A 26480-nucleotide genomic window follows, 5' to 3' on the forward strand; every position below is an offset into this window, starting at 1 on the left:
CACGCCTGCTTGCTTCTTGGTTCCATTTGATTGGAAAATCTTTTCCCAACCCTTTCCCCTGAGTCTATCTTTGAAGCTTAGATACGTTTCTTGTATGCAGCAGAAGGATGGATTCTGTCTTTGTATCCATTCTGTTAGCCTGTGTCTTTTTTAGGTGAGTTAAGACCATTAATATTGAGGGTGAGTAAGGATCAATGATTGTTGATGCTTGTTTGATTTAGGTTTCTTGTTGGCAGTGGTATTGTGAATATGTTTGTTCTGCTTTACCCTTGGTTTCTGGTGTAGTTAGATTATATGTTGCGTACATTTTTATGGGCGTAGTTGCCTTCCTTGGGTTGGAGTTTTTCTTCCAATACTTTCTGTAGGGCTGGATTTGTAGATACGTATTGTGAAAATCTGTTTTTTTCATTAAATATCTTTTTTTCTCCATCTATAGTGATTGAGAGTTTTGCTGGGTATAGTAGCCTGGGCTGGCATCCGTGGTCTCTTAATACTTGTAGAACATCTATCCAGGACCTTCTGGCCTTGAGGGCTTCGATGGAGAATTCAGGTGTAATTTTGATAGGTCTGCCTTTATATGTTACCTGTCCTTTTTCCTTTGCTGCTCTTAATATTCTTTCTTTATTCTGTATGCTAGGTGTTTTATTATATGTTGAGGGGTCTTTTTTCTTTGGTCCAGCCTATTTGGTGTTTGGTATGCTTCTTGTACTTTCATGGGCATGTTCTTCTTCAGATTGGGAAAGTTTTCCTCGATGATTTTGTTGAATATGTTTTCGCCACCTTTGAGATGGGCTTCCTCACCTTCCTCTGTGCCTATTATTCTTAGGTTTGGCCTTTTCACGGTATTCCACATTTCCTGGATGTTTTGTATTAAGGATTTATGATTTTCTTTGGTCGATGAATCTATTTCTTCCAGTTTATCTTTTGCACCTGAGATTCTCTCTTCCATCTCTTGAATTCTGTTGGTTATGCTTGTGTCTGTAGTTCCCGATTTTTTTTTTGCCCAGTTTTTCTATTTCCAGAATTCCTTCGGTTTGTGTTGCCTTTATTTTCTCTATTTCACTTTTCAAATTTTGAACCGTTTCCTTCACCTGCTTAATTGTTTTGTTCTTGGCTTTCTGTACTTTCTTTACTTTCCTTATGGAATTTGTTCATTTCTTCCACTTTTTTGTTTGTTTTTTCTTCCATTTCTTTAAGGGATTTTCTCACATCTTCTTTGAGGGCCTGTATCATTTTTATGACAGTAATTTTTTAAGTAGTTCCCTTCTGTTTCTTCTGCTTTGTTGTTGTGTTCCATTCTAGTTGGGGTAGATTCCCTAGATTCTGGTGGTGTCATGCTTGTCTTTCTGTTGTTAGGTGTTTTCTTATACCTTCTTCCAGTAGGTGTTGGTGCGGTCTCCCCCTCTCTATGGGGGCTTATGTGGGTCAGAGGTTCAATATCTGTAACTGTGGGTGCTCCAAGCTCTCTAAGAGGTCTCTCTGCAGACAGGGTCCCGGGGATGGGGTCAGGGATGAGGATCCAGTAGAAGATGCCTGCAGAAACTCAGAGTGGACTCGCAGACATATGCATGTCTCTGGGAGGGGCCTGGGACTCCAGCAGAGGACTGAAGGTAGGGGTCAGAGACCAAGCAGGTGGGAATAATGGGTGGTCCTGCTTGGATAGGCAGGTCTCCTGTGATCAGAGTCACTCTGAGAAGTCCCCCGAAGTAGTGTGGATTCTAGCCAATGGTTCTAGCCAATGGCTGGCAGAAGAGGAAAAAGGCTGGGCTGATACTCGGGATGTTTCTGCACCGATAGTTGGAATTCACTGTGAACTGGCACTCTCCACCTGAGGCCTCTTTCTTTAGCAGAGGCCCTGCTTTGGGGGTCAAGGATCTTGCCAGTGGTCGCAGTAAATCAGAGTGGACCCCGCAGAGATAGGCGGATCTCTGGGACGGGCCCGGGACTCCAGCAAAGGACTGGAGGTGGGGGTCAGAGACCAAGCAGGTGGAAATTACAGGTGGTCCCGCCTGGATAGGCAGGTCTGCTTTGTTCAGAGTTGCTCCGAGAAGTCCCTGAAGTAGTGTGGACTGTTGGCTCCACCCTCTGTCCCAGTACTCAACCAGATCAGCAGGACAGTGGGCAGGGTAGGGCACAGGGTAGGGAGGGCAGTCTCGAGGTGGGGATGGGTGGTGGTGTATCAGAGAGCTCCAAGGGTGCTCTCGATGGGGACAGGACACAGGAGCAGCAGGATCAGGGGTCAACCCAGGGAGTTTGGGGGGATTGTAGGGGAGAGGCCACCCCAATTGGGCCCAGACTCACCTCTACCCAATGGTGGAAGAGGACAAAGGTTATGCTGATACTTGGGATGTTTCTGCACCTATAGTTGGATCTCACTGGGAACTGGCACTCTCCACCTGAGGCCCCTTTCTTTAGCAGAGACGTGGCTTCCTTTTTTATGGTTTCCTACTCTACCCTTCATATTTTATGTGTGGTATAATTTCCAAAGAAGAAAATCCACACATCTGAAGTGTGTAACTCAATGAATCATCTCAAATTTATGTACCCTTGTAACCTACATGGAGGTCAAGACATATAATATTCCTGTTAGTATATGTACCCCAAGCCTTTCTCAGGTGAGCTTTTAAGCTGAAAAACCATGTTCTGGGGTGACATACTTTAGTTAAGAAGAACAGTTAGCCAGAAGCAAAACTACAAAAAAAAAAAAAAAAAAAAAAAAAAAGCAAGATTGATACATTTAGAGACTTTCCTACAACTATGGACTTTGATTGGTTAGACCTTTGCTTTAGTTTTGGCAAATGGCAAATGGTACTATCTACATGCTGAGTTTTGCAGCTTGAATGCCACATCCATCATGGACTCAGTTGTGCTAAGGTCTTGAGGCCTTCTAAAGTCTGGGTCTCTGTTACAGTTGAAGGTCTTGCTAACTGATAGAGAATATTTAATCCCTAACAGCCAAACTAAACAATACTAACTACAAAACAAGAAAAAAACCTTACCAAACCCAACTATTTTCCTATGAGTTGTTCTAGAAGCCCTACGTGTGGCTTCATAGGGACGTCAAAAGGAATGGTTCCATATATAGATCCAAGGGACTGAATGACATTCAAGACAAGACACATACTTTTTAGCACCTGAGAAATAAGTAAGGAATTTTTAAAGAGGGATCTGTTTTTCTTCCAGTCATTCATGCTTGTGAACTGAGAACTGCAGATTATAGGCAAGAAAACAAGGACACTATTGAAGAACAGTGTAGGTATTTCTAAAATCTCCCCCAAAACAGACTTTCCCTTACAGATATCAAAACCCAAAGTCTAGAGTGTTTTATGGTATTTCAGTGGAGTAGCTGATAGGTTTTATATTCTGTATTACAAGTGTATATATGTAATTCGTTTTGTCATAAAGAAATCTGGAAACACACACTGTTAATTGTTTTTTGCTCTAACTTAACCCCCAGCTTAGGTGGCACCTGTAAGAAAGCAGGATTGGTAACAGCAGACACTAACCAACTTCAGTAGCTTTTGAATGAATCTAGAAATTTACACAGATGGCAGTTACAGAGAGTAAAGTTGATAAGGAGAAAGGCACAAACAGCATGAATCTCAAGGATGATACTAACCATCTGACCAGAGGGACAACAATGAACTCTGGTGCCAGTGAAGTGGCTCAGTGAGTGGCTAGCAGCACTTGCCAGCAAGCCTGATGATCTAATACTTGGTACACAGAAGACTGAAGGAGAGAATTTTCTTCTGAAAGTTGTCCTGACTTCCATATGCACACAGTGGCACACACACACACACACACACACACACACACACACACACACACACACACACACACACACACAGGTATGTACACACATGCATGCACACACACAAAATAAATAAATGTAAAAACAAAGTAAATAATGAACTCTTACATGATCCGCTGAGAGCAGATGAGTAACCCTCCTGCCATATAGACTTCTTAGACTGAACATTTTGTTTTTGACCAATGTATCCATTTCTTGTGTCGTATCTTAAGTGTCTGACATTCGTTCTTCCATCTCCTGCATTCTGTTACTGAAGCTTGCCTCTGTAGTTCCTTTTCGAATTCCTAAATTTTTGATTTCCAGAATTCCCTCAATTTGTTCTAATTGCTTCTATTTCCATCTTCAGATCTTGAACAGTTTTATTCATTTCCTTCAACTGTTTGTGCTTTCCTGGCTTTCTTTAAGGGATTCATTCATTTCCTCCTATTGTGTTTTTTTCTGGATTTCTTTATTCATTTCCTCTTTAAGGACTTCTACCATATTCATATATTTGTTGTTAAAGTCTTTTTCTTGTGCTCCAGCTATGTAGGGGCTAATATGGTAGGATAGCTGGGTTCCAGTGTATACATGTCCTGCTTGTTATTGATTGTGTTCTTAGGCTGGCATCTATGCTTCTGGGCTTGGGACAATTATAGGACTTGGTGATGGGAGATGTCAGTCTGTAAATATGTTTCTCATATTGATTAATGAATAAAGCACTGTTGGCCAATAGGAAAGCAAGCCAGGTGGGACTAGGAGACAAAGAGGAGAGAGGAAATAATAGCAATCATCGTCCCATTTCAGCAGGAAGTAATCTTAAGATAATGACGCCTCCTTTCCCTACTCTTGGCATTTAGGGATGATATTCATCTTCTTAGAATTGGTTTTATTTACTTAGGGTTGGTTATGGAAGGTGATGCTTAGACTTGGTTACCTCTTTTAGACAGGGATAGGGTATGGTTGGGAAAGGTATGGATTTGATGGGATATAAGTAGATTAACCTATCTTCCTGTGAATTATTTTAGTAATAGTGAGATATTAGTATTATACAGCTTACATTGTTATAGATTCTTATATATGGTAACCTATGTAAAATTAAGTTTAATTCTCTTCCTGGAAGAATTGTATATTATATTTTGACATATTGTGTAAGAACTTTCCATTTATGATATTTTATGCACATTATCCTTACCATATTCTATGTATGTATACTTTTACTTATGTTCAAGACATTTTGTGTATTGATACAATTTAGGATATTTTTATCATGCTTCACTTTATAGTTCTACCTCTGGTCTAGACACTTTTACTCTACTTCTGATTTAGGGATTTACATGTATACATACATACATAGTTATATTGCTTAGGTATTTGTCCCTGCTTTACTCAGGGAAGTTTCAATCAGTTTTTTAGCTAAGTTCCTGAGTATTGCAGATTATCTTCACCCATATTTTTTATACCTATGTGATTAGTCAGACATAGATGCTTAATCTTCAAACACTTCATAGACTGGAAGAACATAGCATTTAAATGTTTCAATATTAGTACTCCATTGACACGAGACACTTTTGCTCCTGACAGTACCATACACTTTCCCGAAAATATGTTGGACACTCTTGTCGCTCCTTCTGGGGTTCATCCTCTTTGGCTAATGGCCTCTTGGGCAAAGAACTGCCCCCACCTTGACCACTGATTTGGATGTGTGGTCCTATGTGCTTGCAGGAAACAAACATAGATGACTGCTGAACCTTGCCAAGTCAGGGTAAGACAGCCTTTCTACCTCCCTGCTGTTGTGGTCTGTCAAGTACTCTAGGCCTTAGCCAAAACTGGCTGTACCAACGTTGCTGTGAGACCTTGGGTGACTGTCCAGGTAGCATGCTGTTTCTGTCCTCACTGTACCTTTTGGAAGTTGCAGCACTTCCTGTCTACCCTAGTATTGTTATTTTTCTTCTCAGGTCTTGATGAGGTAGAAGATTAAACTATCATAACTATTATTCTCTCTTCCTAGTTAGATATATTAGGTACTAGACTTAAGTTTTCCAGCTTAGGACAACTCTCTTTTAAACTCCATTATGCCTTCACCCTAGGGCTAGATATATAGGTCTTAAATTTGTATGTTCTTGATTTTCCTTTTCTTAGAGCACACTTTTTATTCACTCTTTTATATATAGTTTTGTATCAAGCCTAAGTGAATATCTCACTACAACTCGGTGCTAATTTCTGGGTTTGTTTTTATTGGCTGGGTGTTTTGTTCCTTGGTTTCTGTTTCCCCCTTTGTATTTTCAGAAAGTGTGATGGCTGTGTGTTGCGTGTTTTACTACATTTCTTGGCTGGTGTGTGCACAGGGAATGCCTGCTGGTGTTGGAGGCTGGGATGCAGCAAAAAGTGAGGTGAGGGAGGCCAAGTGGTGATCCAGGAGGTGTGGTATCCACAGGAAATGTGAGTGGTGCTGTGGGGGAGGGGGAAGGCATTAGCTGGTATTTTGCTGCAGCACTAGGAAATAGCCTCAGAGACTGGCTCTAGAGGGCAGTGGTTCTCAACCTGGGGATTGTCACTCCTTTGAGGGAAGAACAACCCTTTCGGGGGGTCACCTAAGACCATCTTCCTGGACTTTCATTTACATATTTTTAAAAGAAAAAAAGAAAACAATTATTTGGCAAGAACAACAGAATCTTCTATATCTCAGCTGTTTCATACTTCTCTTAAGCAGTAATGTATTAACCATGCTGCGGGCACAGATTATAGATTTTCCAGTATACCAATAACCTACAGATTTCTCTGGATCATTTCTGGAAGCGAGTTCTAAAACTGGGCTCCAGCCAGGTGGCCTGAGGAAATCCTAACCAATGTAAACCTGATAGTATGGACATGTAGGTAACCAGGGAGGTGTAGAACAACTTGCCTGGTGGAGGTTCATCTGAAAGACACAGCTAACTGCGTAAGCATTACTGGGATATGGGAATGTTTACAGACTTTTGGAAATTTAAAGGACTTAGTATCTGCTCCCTGCTTTAGGAAGTCCAAATTTGCTAAAGGCTTTTCAAATAACAAAATAGTTAAGTATTAGCAGACTGACTGAATCTTGTACATACATGTGGTTTATAGTTAAGGTGCAATTATCATAAAGCAAAATAGTCACTGTAATATTTACCAAATGTTAAAATAAAAGATAACTGGATTCATCAGGGACTTATCATCTGGGAAAATTCATTATTTCATCATTTAAGAGGGCCAAAGTGTACCACTAGCATTTACTTTTTTTTGAGACAGGGTCTCACTATGCAATCCTGGAACTTACCACGAAGACCAGGTTGGCCTCAAACTCACACAGAACTAACCCCGGCCCCCCAAAAAAGAAAAAGAGGCCATACATTTTAAAGAGATCAATGAAGGGGACTCAGGGGAGTTTGTCGTGAGGCAATGGAAGAGGTAAATAATGTATTTATAAATTTAAAACATAACCTGATCAATAATAGAGAAATCATACCTGGTACCAGAAACCCAGCCAACAACCCAGGGTTAGTGAACACATGGATCTTAGAGGAGAACATACAACCACCACTTTACTAAACCAGTATAATCCCTAACTACACTGTATTTGCACTTATACTCAGAGACAACTGTAGTTCTCATCCTTCATCAAGGAAACTTCTGTTTGCAACAGATGGAGATCATTACAGAAAGCCACAGCCAATCAAAATGCAGAGTTGTGGAGCCCAGACTCAAATGATACATCTATCTTTATAACCATCCTCTTTGGCTGATTAATCCTGAACAAATTATTTTTGTCTAGGAAAGAAGTCTACAACCAAACTAGCTCAGGGAGGCCTTAAACTTGCAATCCTTCTCAGCCTTCAGAGTGGCTATGATTACAAGCATCTACCATAAAGCATGGACAAAAAAATATTTTTGCTTGAATGGAAGGACTCTTAGTTAGGGTTTCTATTGTTGTAAAACACCATGACCAATAGCAAGTTGGATAAAGGTTTATTCCCACTTACGGTTGTAGTTCATCATCCAGGAAGTCAGGGCAGGAAATGAAGTAGAACCAGGGAGGGGTGGTGCTTATTAGATTGCTCAGACTGCTTTCTTAGAGAACTGAGGATCACCTGCCCAAGGGTGGCATCACCCTCCAGTGGGCTGAACCATCCCACACTATTAAACAGGACAATGTCCTATAGACTTGCCTACAGGCCATCTGATGGAGGCTCAACTGAGATTCTTTTTCCCAGACAACGACCAAAACGAAACAAAATAAACTCAAATCAAAAACAAAACACAAAACCACCAGGACAGATATTTTAAGCAGCAGATGGTTAGAAAAGTCAAGAGTGGAATTGAATGAGAATAACTGAATGTGTATGATTCTTCTGAGATGGTAGAAATGCCTGACATATCACAGGCTTGGCAACAAGCAGCTACATGAATAACATAAACTTGTGGTTGAAGACAGAAATTTAAGTCATGAAAGTGACTTGACAAGGAGTACCATCTTTGCTGCTATTTCATCTGGGACAAGGTCTCATGTAGGCTACTCTGGCCTCATACTCATTGTGTGGCCAAGACCAGTGTTGAACTGGTGTCCGTCCATCCAGCCTCTGCCTATGGGCAAATAACTATTATGACACATTTGTAAGAACAATGCTTTGAAAAGAATGAACATTAACCCTTGAAGTAAAATGATGTGCTGCTTCTGAGGTACAAAGAGGAGTCAGCTAGGGGACAACACTCTGCTCAGACAAAAGCTTCCATAAGACAAGGCGCTTTATGCTCAGCAGATATCAGATGCAACAGATAAACTATGTATCCCTGACCTACTCCTCTTGGCACAACCTCCCAAAGAACCCATGTTTCTAGCTGCATGTGTCCAGTAAGGTGAGAGAGAAAGGCATGGGAGTTAAGCCAGATTGCAAGAGACTGGTAAAATGGATAGGCCATGGCCATGAGGGGGACTAGATGGATAAAAAAGGCTGTTCAGAAAGTGGTAGTATAAAGGACAATGTCATGAATTAAAAGTGTTGTTGTGGGTATGTTAATGCATTTAGGATTTTAATCTTTGATTTAGTACACAACATATATGTTGCTCTTTTCATTTTGCTTTTACCACCAAGAAAGCACACATGTTCCCACACATTAATTATCAACACTGATTTTTGGCTGAGTCATAGAATTATAACAGATGTGATAAATGGTCACACTGTTGACCTAGCAAGAACAAAACACACGCCAGCCTGAAATCACAAGAATCTTGTCTACCATGCCCCTTAGGGAAGTGTTTGGTACCTGTATACAGGAGTAGCAACTATGCTCTGGGTCCAGCCATTCACCATTCCACCAAGGACAGGGATTGCAAGTGTTTGCTATTGTGCCTGGCCTAGGATTTTTTTGTGAAGGATGCTGCTGGTATTTGAACTCAGGGCACCATGTGTATACCCTTTTCCCTGGAGCTACATGCCCATCACTTACATTTTTATTTATGTATAAGTCTATAATGTAGGAAATAAAGACACTTTTCTTTCATTTTAAGAGACACTATTTATTTTGTTAAAGTCAAGCAAGATGATCTGTTGATAAGTGGTAAGCATCAAGCACAAATGGACATTTCTGCCAGGGCAGAGTTCAGGGTAAAGCCATAAGAACTGACCACAAGCAAGGTCAGTATGCATACAGAGAGTTCCATAGCTATGCCCATGCCTATGCATGCCAAGAACCAACCATTAGCACCAGATTGTTTCTTATGCAACAATATCATTATTCACAGACATAAGTACTTGGACTCTCTGGAGTTCTTGGGTCCCTGCTAATCAGACATGGAATGGGCAAGCAGGGAATGGACAGGAAAGTCTTAATTGTTATGTGATCCATTACAAGCATGCTAGAGCACTATATATTGTTTTCTATAACAGACAATCCTGGAACAACACGAAAAGGCAGGTTACAGACAAAACAAAGTTCCAATATTCACATTTTACACACATATCATTAAAATGTTCACAACACTGTATTTGGGGATAAAGAACCACAGGTAAATAGCTTGGTGAAAATTAAAAAACAAAACAGTCTGCGATTCCTCAAAAAGTTTGTGGACAGCCAGCATCACATTTTCTGACATGACCCACGTTCACAGCAAAGGATGACCAAATGGATTGAGGATGCTGCACTGGCAGATCAGGGACTTTGAAAGGTAGAAGTCACTTTGTTTAATAGCAACACTTTTGCAAAGGTTTTCTTCCCACTGATAGTGATAGGCTGTCATCAAGGCCATCTGCAGTCTGCAGTACAGAAGTTTGCCCATTTTGACTCAGCTATACAGAGGGCACTATCATCTTCACCAGAGCTTATGGTGTCACCCTCTATTCCTCTGGCTCAGGAAGCACTTTTTCTGGTCCTTTAAGACAACTGCATGTGGGAATGTGAGCACACACATATACATATGGATTTAAGTGTAGATGTGTATTCTGGAAAGGGTGTGGTTACTGCTGAGAGAGGGAAATCTCTGCATCTGCTGCAATCTCTGGGGAAAACAAGAATTAAATAATCCATTGATAGAACAAAGACTAGTGATGCCTAAACATCAAGTCACGAGAGGGACTTGCTCATCTTTCACCATGCATTTAGTTACATGAACATGTTTTGAACTACACCAAATCTACATACATTTAACATCAATTAAGTTATACACACCACCGGTGGCTGAACATTTTTCATGTGTTTATCTGCCATACATACATCTTCTTTGGTGAAGTGTCTAGTCAAGTCTTTTGCCTACTTTTTTCAAACAGTTTGTTTTCTATTGTTGGGTGTTGGGAATTCTTTATACAACTCTCTTATCAGAAATAAAGCCATGGAAGTGGGGTATGCTGGTAAACCCAGAACTCAGGAAGTGGAGACAGGAGGATCAGGAGTTCAAGGTCATCGGGACTACATAGGGAGATTGAAGTCTATGCGGGTTACATGAGACTCTTCTGAAACAAACAAATAATAATAATAAAAGAGTAACAAATCAGAGACATGATTTACAAATAGATTTTCCAAATCTCTGTCCTGTTAACCAGACTCCAATAGAATGACAGTGTTGCCTTAATGAGTAACACTCTATTTGTCATATTTCCATTTCCACTGCTAAGGACAAGAAACCTTGAAACTCTGTTTCAGATGTAAGCACCAGTCACTCCACAGGACCTCTGACAAACCAGAAGATAAGAGTCTTAAGTCTTAAGGTACATGGCATGTGGCCCATGGTAGCAGACAGAAAAGTAACAAACCACCGATTATCATTAACGATCACATACACAAACAAATTAGTGCTTTGGGTAAGGAAGCTTCAAAATATCCCATTGATCTCAGGAAACAAAGAGCAAGCAATAACATTAGTAGACACACTTCTAACCAAGTAATGTCACCTGGCTACAAATTGTTTAAGATGCAACAAGAAAGACACTAGCTATCTGTTTGTTTGGGGTGTTTCAAAGCATGCAAACAAGTTATGTGATGATTTTACTCTAGGAATAAATGTATCCAGTATGTAGGATGTTCATTTCATAGTTGGTTTTTAGCCACTAGGAAACTTCATGTTTCCTACACATCAATAAATTATCATCATCACTGGTTTTTACTGGGTCTGAGAACGTCATGATGATAGCCCAGTGAATCAACAAAGACAAAACATACAGCAGCCCACGCCTGGCTAAATCACAAGGGTCTTTCCTCTCATGCACCATAGGGATGTATTTGGCATCTACACAAGGGAGGAACAATGGTGCCACTGCTGCAAAGGAGTGTTTGCATATATTGTGGGCTCTGCCATTGGACATCCTAGGGGACCCTGCTGACCAGCAAAGCCTGGCATTCTGTTACATATAATACAAAACTCTGTCCAGCAAACCAACAGAAATGAAAAACATAAATAAATCATCACATACTAACAGGACATTATTGCTTTTTTACTAGCCTTGTGGCTCCAGAGTGTGTCTCTGCAGAGATGGGCAAATAGGCTTGGGATCACTTTTGTATTCCCAGGCATTAATCTCCAAGGCTCAGTGTCCAACTTCTAGAGGGCTGGACCTCTCATTTGCTTCTCTCAGGCTGGAGGCTGTCAAACAAGCACTTGAGCTGCTCTTCACCCAGGTGGATTTTATCTTCTAGCTCTCGCTGCTCAATAATGAGGGCTGACTTCATCTTCACGAAGTGCTCATAGTCAGCCAGGCTCTCCTCGCTGAGGTAGGTGGCCAGGATGTCAAACACAATGCGCTCACGACGGTCTAGGTTCTCTTTAAGCTCTTTGGCGTCCTCATGCTGCTGGGTTAGCATTCTCTGTTTCTCCAACAGTGACTGCTGTTGAGAGGAAGGGAGAAAGTCCTGTTGAGTCAGGGCCAAGGCAAAGACTCTGGCCAACCCCTTTAAAGCCCTGCAGCTTTTGGAGACTGGTCTGATAGCTGTCCATGGAAATCTGGAAGCCACATGGGATCCCCATAGGAATGACCAGGATGTAGTCTACATGTATTTTTAACTATAGCTAGCTATAGTTCCTTTCCTCACCCTTCCAGAAGCCACTCATAGGCCCCACTAGGTTTCCCCTCTCTGGCCTTCTTTGCTGCCATTTGCCTTAAAATCAGGGATCAGGAGCTAATGAGTTCTGGCATGCTTTAAAGGGACAAAGAACTTGAGGATCCTGTTTATCCCAAAATTGTAAAAGGGAAATATTATAATTACTTTGAGCCTGGTTGCTCAGGCTTGTAATCTCAGCTACTCAGGTGGCTGGGTCATAAAGCTTGTAGGTGAAAAGTAGGCCAATAGCTATGAAGTAAATTCCAATCTAGCCCAGACAAACCTACTGACATCTGGCTTTAATATAGATAGCAAAAGTAGCATTGAGCTATAGTTCTGTGGTAGAGAGTTTTCCTAGTATGAGTGAGCTTATGAGTTCAACCTCTAGTATGAGAGGAGGAAAGGGAGAAGGGATGCACGCACGCACACACACACACACACACACACACACACACACACACACACACACACACACACGGATTGAGACTGATTGATTCTAGGGTAGGATTAAACTCTTCAACTGGAGAAGGTACCAAGACAAAAAAGGCCAGAAAAGCAAGACACAGAAGGCAGAGCTGCTAGGAGGTATATACGGAACAGTACGGAATAGCCCTTAACTCCTTACAATGTCCTGTTTTCGGTGGGGTATATAGTGTCCTGCTTTGGAAAATCATGTCTCTAACACACAAAACTCACAATCATTGCTTTCCACTTACAGAATATACACATCCAATAGAGACCCTACCAAGTCCAAGATGAAGGAAGCTAAGAAAGGAAGAGATGAATGTATTCATTGTCTTCACATGGAGACTGGCAAAAAGAGGTCAGGAAAGAGGGGGCTGTTACCTGTTAATAAATGTGGCCTGAATAAGAAACTCTCTTTGGCATTCCCATGACCATATAAGCTTTAGAGAACATCTTGCCTTGTCAGGCCTGAGACAAACAAACAGATTATTTTCTGGAAAGAGGCCAGGTAAGGCCATTGCACTCCAATCAGAAAATAAGCAGACATTAACTTGTTCTACAAATGTAGTTCAGGTTGTGAAAAATCACATGGATGCCCGAAAGCTACTGAGATAGTGGTGGGAAAGTGCAGTAGATGTTTGATTAATGAAGAGATTCATTTTGAAGTTCCATAATATGCAAAGAATACAGAAAGATGTTTGACTGAAACATCACATATGTAATAATGCCAGCAAGGAAGATATTTCTTAGCACCCCAAGGATCTTTCTAAAGATCCTCACCACTTCCCATTTTCCAGTCAGATGTGTTTGTAATTACCCGATCTCCAGGAGAAGGACTGTCATCCAAATTATTGAGGGCATTTTCCACACGGGCCAGGCGGCCTGATAGTGACAGCAGGAGGTTCACCACTTTGTCCAGGTCCCCGATGAACATCCGGAACTTGTCAAATTCATTGGGTTTGCAGACATCTTTCACAATGGCCTCCACCTCATCCCCCAGAGCATTATTGGCTTGGATGTCCTCCAGCAGGCTCTCACGGGCTTCCCGGAGTACCTGCAGCTTACGGCTGATACTATCAATGAGCTCTTGCTGTAGGGCATAAGGAAACTTGTTAGAATGATCCCAAGCTAGTGCCCTAAGTTAGAGTAGCCAAATAACAGCCTGGGAAGAACTCAGTCAGATTAGGTGTGTTAGTCTTTGCAGCATCAAATAATAGGGGATTTCCATTCCTACAACCCATACAATGAAAGGAGAACCAACTCCCGCCAGTTGTACTCTAACCTCCATGCATGTGCTATGGCATGTGCCCGCATGCGCACAGAGAGAGAAGGAGGGAGGGGGGAGAGGAAGAGGGAGAGAGAGAGATAAAGAAAGAGAGAATTAAATTGTTTGTGGTAGAAGATTATTTTAAGGTATGTGACTTTTGTTTATATTACATTTGTTTAACTCTGTGAAACTGTTACTGTGCCTGTTTAAACATCTGGTGGTCTTAATAAAAAGCTGTGTGGCCAATAGTGAGGCAGAAGCAAGGAAAGGTGGGGCTGGCAGGTGGAGAGCATAAATAGGGGAAATGAGGAGTGGAGAGCAGCAAGAAAACATGGAGAGGAGGAAGGCAGGGGCCAGCCACCCAACTACCCACCCAGCCACCCAGCCAGTCAGAGAAAAAAGGAAAGTAAGATAAACAGAAGTAAGAAAGATAAAAGCCCAGAGGGAAAGGTAGATGGGTTAATTTAAAATAAGAAAGCTGGCTAGAAATAAGCCAAGCTAAGGCAGGGCATTCATAACTCAGAATAAGCCTCCATGTGTGATTTACCTGGGAGCTGGGTAGCCCCTCAAAAAACCCTCAAGCAACCAAAAAAGCTAAGAGTAAAAAACATTTCAAACAATAATTGTTTGTACTTTCTATATATAAAAATGTATTAAAAACAAAACAGGGCTGGTGTATAAGTCAGAAAGTATTTTCCTAGCATGTATGAGGTCTTGGGTTCTAGTCTCAGCACTACAAAAATACAAAAAATGAATCAGGAAGGAAAGAGGAAGCCAGGCCTGGTGTTACATGTCTTTAATTTTAGCTCAAGGATGATGAACTCTAGGCTGGCCTAGGCTATATAGTGAGATGTTATTTCAAAGCATAAAAGCAAAAATTAAATAAAATAAATTTTCATTTGGTGAATGTTGTTACACTACAGCTACCTCAGTTTGACTCACAGCATATAACACTTTCAATCTCTATGTCTGCAAGGATTCATAGAATCTATATGATACCTTGAGCTCTTTTTACATATACACATTAAATACTTACATACAGATACTTTTTGATTCTTATGCCCACTGCTGTTGTTGATCTCTGTCCTTGAGCAAAACAGCTATCACATATTTTTATTAAAAATTATTTGATGTGTGTGTGTGTGTGTGTGTGCATATATGCATGCAAGCACATACATGCCATGGCACACATGTAGAACTTAGAGGAAAACTCTGAAGACTTGGTTCTGTTCTGCCTGAGGAAACTCTGAAGACTTGGTTCTGTTCTGCCTGCCACCTTGTGAGATCTGGGGATTCAAATCTTTAGGACTATATCTAGCTATCTTCTAGGCCTGTCATTAACCAAAAGCAGAAAAGAGACCAACGATAAGATCAGTTTGTTAACTCTCCCTCAGAGGAGAGAATAGGAAAGGTCATCAGACCCTCTCCTAAGATTCCAGCCAGTTTCTCCTGTACACTTTCTATTAGCATGTAATATTGCCCCCAACGCATGACGTATCTTTGGGAGGTCGCAAATGGTATATAGTCTATGAATGTCTAACTGAAGTGGGGGAGGGCTCTACCTATGTAACTTTAGAGAAGTTGTTATCTAAGCTCGGGTGAGACTTTTCCAGTGATGGGATTGTTTTCAGGCCACTCTTGCTTCTTTCAGTAAATCTAGTAAATTCATTGATTCAGCAAGCTACATATGGGTGGAACTATCCTTTTTGATGCCAGGTATGCATGAAGTTAGATATGAGGCAACTGAGGACTACTGCAGTTATGTATCTTAGGCACTATGTCTCCTGACAGAATGCCCCCTTGTGGTCAGACATCCTTGAAACTGCAGGTAGACTGTTGCTACTTTATCAGAAACTAAGGAGCCAGGACATTCTTCCACACATGTGTACTAACAGTGTCTATATCCCCAAAAGACCTGAAATTAATATTGCATTATGGTTGACACCCTTCCTTTTGTAAACTTTTTAAAGAGGACTATGTGAATAATATTCTTTTAAAAAGGAGATCTGGTGCCCATGATTTCAGAAGTAAAAAGAGTTGCTTTATTCCATGAATATGCCACCCACCTCACAAATATTCATTAAAATCCCTTAAAAATTCACAGTGAAGAACTATGAGCTGTTCTGTGCTTTGAAAAGTCTACCCAATTTATCTTTGAAATGTTTTGCTTCACTTAGTTTTGCTATGTAACCTTTTGTTTAATCTGACTGTCTCCTGACTGAATTCTTTTTTTCCATAAGACAATGCCAAAGAGATCCTTGGTACCCTATCTGGGGTAAGCAGATAGTTTGTTCTCATCTTCCCAGAAGTTAACAAATACTGAATACCATGATTAAAAAGTACTCTTCACAAATAATTAGCAATTAAGAACACTACGCCTGGTAGTTAATCTCCATTGTAAACTTGATTGGACTGAAAACTTTGTTAGCAGATGAGTGAAGCACAGCTTTGGGCATGTATATATAGAAGGATGTTTACAGAGACAATTATATCTTGGATCTAAGTTTTATCCATCTATGATTTCAGAATTTGAAAAACAATATTGGGAGGGGGTGGAACTGTGGAAGGTGGAGCTTTTTTGAAGGACTGAAATATTATTGGGCATAATCTGAAGAGCTGCATTTGCCCTTCCTGTTGCTACTTGGCTCTATGTCCTGCTGTGATGAGTTGAAAAGATATGTTCCACCATGCCACACCTAGTATTGAAGAACTCAGCTTATGAAACCATGATTAATAAAAATCTTCCTTTGCTAATGCTATGTCAAGTGTCTCATCACAGAGGGGTAAAAGTAACATATGTAAAGGGAATATCAGCGACCTTCTTTCTGATAATCTCATTCATTGTAATCTATTGCCTTCAATCTGACAAATAAACTACTATGGAAAATATATGCATACCATAAATGATTTAACATTACAGCTTTCACTTTTTTTCAGTGCTGGATGTAACTCTGGACCTTATTCATTCTAGGCATCCACTGTATCACTGAGCTACACAGACCCATGTTGACTATTTTTAAGAATGTGGCAATGTAGAATTTATCACATTCATACTTCTGTGCAACTACCACCAGGCATTCATTTCTAGAACTCCATCTACCTCAGACAGATCAGTAAACATTAACCTCATAACCCACCCCTATACAAACCACTTAGAGCAGTGGTTCTCAACCTGTGAGTCATGATCCTTTGGCGTCAAATGATCCTTTCACAAAGATCACATAAGGTCATTAGAAAATAGATATTTACACTGTGATTCCTAACAGTAGCAAAATTACAGTTATGAAGTAGCAATGAAAATAATGTTATGTTTGGGGGTCACCAAAACATGAGGAACTCCTAACTTTTATTTATTATTTTTATGTGATCCTGAGGCTTAAATCCAGGACCGCTTACATGTTAGGCATGTACTCAGTCACTGAGCTACATCTCTAGTCTGAAAGTACTAAGGTGGTTTTTTTTTTTTTTTTTTTTTGGTCTTACTGTTGTTGAGACAGTCTTTCTGTATAGTTCACTCTGGCCTAATGCTTGTGGTCCTCCTGATTCAACCTCGATGGTAGGATCATGGGTGCTCTCTCCCCCCACTGTATGTATAGGTGGTATGCATGTATGTAAGTATATAGATCTTAGCATGCATGTGAAGGCCAGAGGTTGACATGAGTGTTATCCTTGATTGCTCTCCACCTTCTATATTGAGGCAGGTTTTCTCACTTGAAACCATGGCAAGTTGGCTATTCTATCTAGTTGGCTTGCTCTGTGGGCCACCTGACTCTGTCTCCTAAAAACTGGAATTACAGACAGGCTGTCACACGCACTATACATTTATATGGGTTCTAGGTTGCTGAACTCCAGCCATCCTGCTTTCATGGAGAGCATTTTACACACACAGAGCCATATCCCTAGTCCCTAAGCATTGATTTTTTTTTTCAAAGAGCAAAAGTAAAAATACAATGTGGAGCTGGATATCATGGTTCATGCCTATCTAGCATGGAGGTGGCTGAGATAGGAAGTGTGTAAGAGATTTGAGACCAGCTTAGGCTACATGTGGAGTGCCAGGCCAGACAAGGCTACATAGCAGGACTCTGTCTTAAAAACTAAGTATACCAAATACACATATGTGTGCACCACATACATAGGAACCCCTCTTTTTATGTTTTAATTGAAAGGGGGATTGGGATGCAGCTTAGAGGTAGAGTGCTTACCTATGATGATTTAGGCCTTAGCTTTCATCCCAAGAACAGGGGGGAAATGGACAAATTATTATTTACTATCTAAAAATATAAGCCTGGATAGGCATGTTGTTGTAGTTATGTAATCCCAGCACTTAGGAGGCTGAAGCAAGAAGACAAGTTAGAGCCCACCCTAAACTACACAACATGACTCTGTGTCCAAAAATAAATAAATCAAATATAGTAACACTGTTCAGGCTCTGTGATTCACTCAGTCCCAAAGGAGTTGCCTCTAGTGACATAGTATCCCAGCACCTGGTGCCTTTCAGGATAAATAGGTAGAGCACTATACAGACAAAGGTGGGTGACAGCATTTTTAAAAAAAAATTTTTTGGGGGGTGGCATTTCTGAGGCAGGTACTTGCTATGCAGCTCTGGCTGGGATCCATCTGGCTATGTATCCCAGAATGCCCCTGAATTAGTGTTAATCCTGTTTCCTATTCATCCTGAATGCTAGGATTGCAGGTACTTTAGAATACTTTGTGGGGTAGGGTGCTAGAGAATGAATCAAGGGCCTAACACATGCTAGCCAAGCATTCTGCTAATGAGTTATGTCCTTGGCCAAGGCATGTACTCCTAAATGTATTGTACTAACTGTATGGAAGGCAGTTCCTGTATGTACAGTGTAGCCTAAATTAAAATACTTCCAATTCTATGACTTCTGCTTTATGAAGAAAAAGTGAAACTGCTGACAAAATGGTCATGTGACAAAAGTACGTAGTTCTCTAATTCAAAGTCGCTAAGAGACCAAACCCCCACCTTCCTATTTAATTCCCAGAATCCAAATGGCTACCATTTTTTACACTGCAAAGATTTTTTTTTAACAAATATACAAACAGGTCATGAAACTACCTCCCAACTATTTCTAACATAATTAACAACAACCTGTGATATCTTTCAAATCACCAGGTTGAGAGTAATAAATAACATTGTCCTTGCAGTGATGGGTGCTATGTAACATGACCCTGAGGTAATTTCCAACCTTCTTTCCTCGTTCACGAAGCTGAAGCTTTCTTCTGCTGCTTCTCCCAAAGAGCACCAAGCTCCCACCAAGGACACCTGTATCTGCTTCACCTTTCCCTCACAAAGTACACATCTTTAGGGCTTGAGACGGGCATCACTCTGGGCTTCAGCAATCACAGGTCCCTGTCTCTTTCTAGCCATCCACCCTATTCCAACTGTTTAATACCTGATATAGTATAACAAGGGTTGGCAAACTTGTCCCATTAGGTGCTAGAGAGTAGATATTTTACTCCTTGTAGGCTACTCCTTGTAGGGGTTCCTTTCTCAAATCTGCCTACAGTTGGATCCTCAAGCTGTGTAGAAAAGTTGGAACGTAACTAAGCATGAAGGGCTTACTCATGCTGAACCATGTCTTGCATGAAAAGCAAACACAAATGACCTCAGAGATGTTATGCTAGGTATCTGCTGGGGTGACAAATGAGTGGTCCTACTACCTTTCACTAAACCCGCATACAATTCTGAGAGGAGGGTTGTTTGTTTTGTTTTGTTTTTTAGTAATGTGTAGATTTTAATTTATTTTATACATTCCAATTCCTGCTCCCCCTCCTTCCTCTCCTCCCACTCCTCCCACTTCCCCTCCATACCATCTTCAATCTGTCTCATTATCTCACTGAGGCAGGAAAAAGTCATTCCCCACCCTTGTGTCTGTCTAGGCTGAGCAAGGGGGTTGTTTGTTTTTATTTTATCTTTTGGAGGAAGGATCACATTGTGAAGCTCAGGCTAGCCTTGAACTTAATGTGCGGTATAGACTGATTCAAACTTGCTACCCTCGTGCCTCAGCCTTCTTAGTGCTGGGATTACAGGCATGTTACCACTATGCTCAGCAAATAGGGGATTTTATTTGCATAAAGGAAGGTCTTGCCATTTTTCCCAGACTAGTCAGAATTCCTGGCCTTAAATGATTCTCTTGCCTCAGCCTCCTTAGTAGTGGTGAGTTGGAGCTATTGGGTTGAGGTCAGATTTGTGCTTCTCCTTCTTACCTTCTTAACTGACAGGTCATGGTCCAAGTCACCCCCTGAATATTCCTCAGGCTCCTGTAGGTCCTTCATCTTGATAAGTAGTTCTGCCTTGGGGGCTGATGTACTGTAATAGGTAGAATTGGTGGCCAAGGACACGACCCCTGGCACACCTACGTCCTGTTTCCTGGGTAAAGAGGCCAAAATTTTAATTAGCTGTGGCACATGCACACTCTTTGAACCCAGGACCTGGGTGGGTTATAACAAATGGCACTGACAGAAGGACAAGAGCCAGGGAGGTGAGAAAAAAAGTTAAACTCCAAATATTAACAACAACAAACAAAATAAAAACCGATAATACAAGGTTCACAGACTTGTTACTCATTGCTGCCATTTTTTTTTCAGTAGTAGGTTTGGAACTATGAGCCTTGCTATGCTAGGCAAGTGCTCTCATACCCAATTGTCCCAACCCAGGACCTCAGTGCTTTCTTTCTTTCTTTCTTTCTTTCTTTCTTTCTTTCTTTCTTTCTTTCTTTCTTTCTTTCTTTCCTTTCAGGACCTCAGTGCTTGCTTGCTTGCTTGCTTGCTTCCTTCCTTCCTTCCTTTCTTCCTACCTTCCTTCCTTTGGTTTTTCAAGGCAGGGTTTCTCTGTCCTGGAACTTGATCAGGCTAGCCTCAAACTCTCTGAGACCTGCCTGCCTCTGCCTCCAGAATGCTGGGATTAAAGGTGTGTGCCACTATAGCCTGGCCAATGTTTTAATTTAAAAGTTTGTGTGTATGTTCAGTTGAATTTTGAATAGAATCTCTAGGCTTAATATACTAGATACCAACTCCACAACCCAAGATGTAGAAAACAAAAATGTCTTTAGACACTGCCACATGGTCCCATGTCTCTCATAGAAGCAAAATTGCTTTTTTCATCCCATCAGTGAATCAGATTAAATCTAAGCCCTTATACATGCCAAGTAAGTACTTTGCCTGTGAGATGCATCCTTGGCCACTGGGTAACTGAAATTTAAACAAACAAACAGCATCTCTAATGAAAGAAAATGTGTTCAATATAACATCCTTAGGCTTTGTAATGTGACTCAAAGTAGATGAAAAGCAGGCAGACAAAAAGATACATAGACTCAATACTTGTAAAGATTACATGATAGCTGTAGGACACTTGTTCAATACCAGCTTCTAGGAATCTAAGGCAGGAAGATTTTGAGTTCAAAGCCAGTCAAGGTAACTTATCTCAAAACAAAATAAAATGGGTAAAGCTTATAGCTTAGTGATGACAAGCTTGTCTGATATATATGAGGACCTGGGTTCTAGTTTAACATTTTCAAGAAGTAGGTAGGAGGGATAGTCAAGTGTGGTTGCATATTCCTATAACCCTAGTGTTTAGGAAGCTGAAGTAGAAGGATCAAGTCCAAGGGAGCCCAACTTTCATAGAGACCCTACTTCAAAAACAAATAGATGGATGGACAGGCACATGATATGCATATTTAATACAGAGATTAGATGATGGATACAACACAGGTGAGGGGGTGGACAGTTAGCCTCATACCAACAGAGGGTTTCTCAGGGCTAGCACTTACAGTATATGAGGGCTGTCTCATACACTATAAGATCTGTACTAGTATCTGCTGCCTTTCCACTAGGTGTCAGGAGTGCTCCATTCTCCAGTGTAGCACTTGAAATTACCAAAGGACATTCCTAAAGGTTCCTGGAGAGGAAATGTGGGTACTGTCATCATCATCATTCCAGTTGTAAGCTAAGGACAGTAGCAGCTCCAGTGGGTATCATCTTGCCCCTGCTAAGTTCCATGCAATCAAATTCATGTGTGATAATTTAAAAACTTACCAAAAAGTGCTAAGTACTGGGGACAGACATCACCTCTCTACAGAAGCAATCATGAATATCAATACACCCCTAAGTCCCTTCCTCTACTTCTAAGCCCGTGAGAGATAGGGACTGAGGAACAAACATCCCATGGTGTGTCATGTACTCACTTGTCCTCTGTGACTCTGGGTGAGGGGATTTTGGGAAGCAGCTTCCTTCGCTGCTGGGCTTCCTCCAGGAGGTACTCATCTTTGGGGAAAATTCCCTCCATCAGATCCATGGTTGTTTTGATCTTCACACTGGGGTCCAGGATGTCCGCCAATGACTTGTCCTTTCCGACAATCTCCCTGGCTAACTCTTCAGACTTCAAGTCATCCATGGTCTTCTCCTTGACCTTCCCATAGTTGAGCGAGGGAGGGGAGGAACAGCTATCTCTGACAGGGGGGGCAGGGGTGCTGGGTGGCCGGGGCTCTGGGGGGCGGGCTCTCTGAGGGGTTTCAGCCTCCTGTCGTGTATATACACAGAAGCGGGAGTAGCACTGTTCTGATGTGCTCAATGACTTGATCTGGTCTCTCTCTAGCCCACTGGGCAATGTGGGCAGCTCAGTTGGGCATGCGAGACTCTGTCGGCTCTCCTTCTCGGGCTGGCTTTCTGAGTGCACAATTTTTATGGGCACCATCTTCACAGTGGTGTTGTTGTCCATTACCCGCTCGATTCTGCCAAGACAAGGGCTGTCCTCTGAAATCTTGACATGTACAGATTCCCACCCACAATTTACACAGGGATCCCAACACAAAGACCCACTGTTAACCAGACAAATTAAAAGACGAGGCAGAGGTTGGAACTGTCCTCATCTGACCCCTCATATGGTCTCTGGATGCCTAGCAGTCCAACTCAAACTGTGCCACATACAAACAGGCATTGGATGTAGAGATCCTGAATGATATGAGACCTGTTTAATATTCATTTTTGTTTTCTTATAAAATTGTGCATTGAAGCCAGGAACTTCGGTTAAGACAAGACCTCTATTACATGAGCTATGGCTACACTCCCTGATTTAGTATTTTGATTCTGAGGGCAATGCAAATGCATCAAACCCCATTTGTTAAATATCCCTTTGTAGGAAAAAAATCATCAGTGGAGAGAATTACCACAGGTCTAAAAGTAGGTTGCTACATACCAGCAGGTGCCTGGGTAGCCCTCCTTGTCCCTAGAAGACTTTTATTGGGAATTTCTGTGTTTGGAATCATTGATGAGTACCTACACCCATGGATTCCACTCAGGCAGGAGCTTTGTCATGTGCACTGCATCCCATGTTCTGCATGTCTCATACTGACATCTGAAGCCGCCCTTACAAAGACATGCCACTGGGAGGGATACCCTACTGTACACAGGGAACTCACTTGCCCTGTTTTAGTGTCAGTGATTTACCCAGGGCAAACATTTTTTTTTTAAAAAAAAAAAAACACAAGCTTCTAGCTAGGCACAGTAACTCAAGTCTATAATCCTAGCACTAAGGTGGCCAAGGCAGGACTGTTAAGTTTGTGGCTACTCTGTGATAAATAGCAAATGCATTCTCAAAAAAACAAGACAAAACAAAACAAAACCAGCATTTACTGGGACAAAAAAGCCACTACTCTGTTTCACTTTGAAGCCCACTGTGTTCACTATAGTTCTAATGAATTGAGATGCTATAGGTACCCTAAGCTGACTGGCATATGAAAATGTTATACAGTTTGTCTACCACACAGGTCACCTTACTGCTTTTCCTACTCCTAAGAATGTTTATGTGCACCTAAATTCCTAGGTTGATTTTTTTTGAGACAGGGTCTCACTAAGTAAACCAGGCTGGCCTCAAATTCACAGAGATCTGCTTCTGCCTCTTGAATGCTGAGATTAAAGGTATGAGCCACAATGTCTGGCTTCCTGCGTTGATATTTAATACCCTAGGTGTGGTCTTCGAAGACAGGGGCTTAGAGAAGAGATATGTTGAAAATGGAGTGTTATGAATAGTATTAATGTCTATAAAGGAACATCAGAGAGCAGAGTGCCTCCTCTATCATGTGAAGACACAGCAAAAAGGTACCATCTATGAAACAGGTTTCTGAGTCTGCCACACTTTGACCTTGGCCATCCAATCTCCAGAAACACGATGAGCAAGCCATGTCTGTTGCTAAGCCACCCTGCCTGTGGGATTTTATTAAAGCAGAAACTATCAGACTAGGACACCATCTCTCCAGATCCCTAACAATGTTACCAACTGAAATGTGCTGAAATGATACTATGTAAGATATAAAACACAGCTGAGGCATACACATATAGCTATGAATTCAACATGGAGCCTGGTTTGTTTGTTTGTTTGTTTCGTTAATGTCATACAAGCTAAAGCCCTCTGGGAAGAGAGAACCTGGCCTATAGGCAAGTCTGTGGGCATTTTCTTGAGTAATGTTTGATGTGGGAGAGCCTGGCCCACTATGGCAGGTGGTCCTGGGTTATATAAGAAAGCAGGCTGAGTAGGCTATGGAGAACAAGCCAATAAGTAGTGTTCCTCCAAGGTCTCTGCTTCAATTCTTGCTCTGACTTTCTTTCATAGTGGCCTGTAAGCTGTGAGGTGAAAGAGATCCTCTCCTCCCCAAGTTGCTTTTGGTCATGGTCCTTATCATAGCGGTAAAAACCTAACTAGGAGAGATATGTAATAACAACATCAATGATGTCCTTTCTAAAATGATTTTATATTATGAGAATTTCATACATGCTTATGTTTTCATCAAATCCATCCCACATTCCTCCACTATTCCTTCCCGATTTCATGTTACTTTTTGTTTTGTTTTGTCTTTTAAAGCTTTTGAGTCTACTTAGTGTTTTCAGTGTGTGCATGGGTGTAGAACTATTGGAGCATTGGTAGCCTCCCAGGGGCCACATCTTGAAAGAAAAACTGATTCCCCCTTCTCAGCCATTGATTGCCAACAGCTTCTCAGTAGGGAGTGGGACTAGAAGAAGTACTGCTCTATCTATGCTGGGGTGTGTCTGGCTTAATCTTGTGTGTGCAGTCAAAGATACCGTGAGCTCATATGTGCAGCTGCCACGTCCTGTCTGGAAAATAGTTTCATTTACTACCTCTTCCTCTTACAAGCTTCCCAGCCACTCTTCCACAGTGATCTCCCAACTTTGGGAGAAGGTGTGATATTATGTCTCATTTAGGGTTGAAAACTTAGAAGTTTCATAGTCTGTGCAGGAGTTAATTGGTATCTATATTAATCGCCTTCTATTGCAAAAGAAGTTTCTCTGATGAGGGTTAAGATGTACCAACCTATGGGTATAAAGACAAGTACTTAACGGAGGGTTTACTGCTACGTCCACTTAGCAGAATTAGTTGGTTCTCTCCTAGGGTCTATGACTTACCCAGCTAGACTTTCTTGGCACTGTTAACAGTATGAGACATAAATTCTATTTTGTTAAGCAGGTCTTAAATTCAATCAGAAAGTAGCTGGTTACTCCATAACATTAGTGTCACTATTGAAGCAGTAGATTTTTCCAGGCCATTCATTATTATAATTCCCAGAGTTCACAGCTGGGTAAGACTGTTCATTAGTTTACTACTATTGTCAATAACACCTTCTAGCACTATGAAAGCTAGCCAGTGGGGATGAATCTTTTAGCTCATTACCAGCTTGTTTTCATGATTTTTGATTCATGTACATGGTCTCTTCAGCAGTAGGATCCTACCATGAATTTCTGGAAGGTAACCAACAGCAATAGTAATAACCTATAATGGTTGGGGTCTATGAGACCTTAATGACGAATAATTTGAAAAGAAGTAACCCATGGCACTGGGCTTTTCATCTGAGTTATTCAGAAGTTTAAAGGGGGATAAGGTTGAAGAACTAAGGCTATAGCTCAGTTGATAGAGTCCTTGGCTCTTATCACTTTAAAGGTTAGAGGCAATAGGATGAGGAGTTCAAAGTTAGTTCAGATTTCATAGACAGTCTAGGCTACATAGTGAGTTCAAGACCAAGCAAAGTTATACATCAAGATTCTGTCTCAAAACACACACACATGCACACGCATACACAGGAAGAAAGGGAGGAATTTAAAGAGTATGAAAATATTGGACATTATTCAACTTTACCTAAAGATCTTATACTTAGGTTAAATCTGATTTTGACCATTGGCAAAACATGCTTAGTATGCATGTGCCAAGCAGTAAGGCAAATGGAAATGCATTCAATGCAGATAAAGGGGATCATGATGTCACTAAATTACAATTGCTCATTTGAGTTGTGGCTCATTCTCCACATAATTTTTCATGACCAAATTTTACCCCAGTGTTTGAAGCTGCATCAAGGCTCCAGCAACAAACACTGAAGGGATGAT

At 41.2% G+C, this 26480-nt stretch overlaps 1 protein-coding gene across 2 annotated transcripts in view; it reads right to left on the reverse strand.

The window, feature by feature from the left end:
- Positions 1–10897: 10897 nt before the first annotated feature.
- Positions 10898–26480, reverse strand: part of Shroom2 (shroom family member 2) — a 140423-nt gene continuing 124840 nt past the window's right edge. Inside the window, exons 7-10 of one of the 2 annotated variants that reach the window (XM_051178711.1) lie at positions 22277–22837; positions 20301–20463; positions 13620–13892; positions 10898–12124 (exon numbers count right to left, since the gene is read on the reverse strand). In XM_051178711.1, coding sequence (XP_051034668.1) covers positions 11858–12124; positions 13620–13892; positions 20301–20463; positions 22277–22837 — 1264 coding nt within the window. In that variant the 3' untranslated portion in view covers positions 10898–11857. The remainder of the gene's footprint in view (positions 12125–13619; positions 13893–20300; positions 20464–22276; positions 22838–26480) is intronic. The other variant, XM_051178712.1, reaches the window with a different exon arrangement.

The sequence above is a fragment of the Phodopus roborovskii genome, unplaced genomic scaffold, assembly GCF_943737965.1.
Source record: "Phodopus roborovskii unplaced genomic scaffold, PHOROB, whole genome shotgun sequence".
NCBI lineage: Eukaryota > Metazoa > Chordata > Mammalia > Rodentia > Cricetidae > Phodopus > Phodopus roborovskii.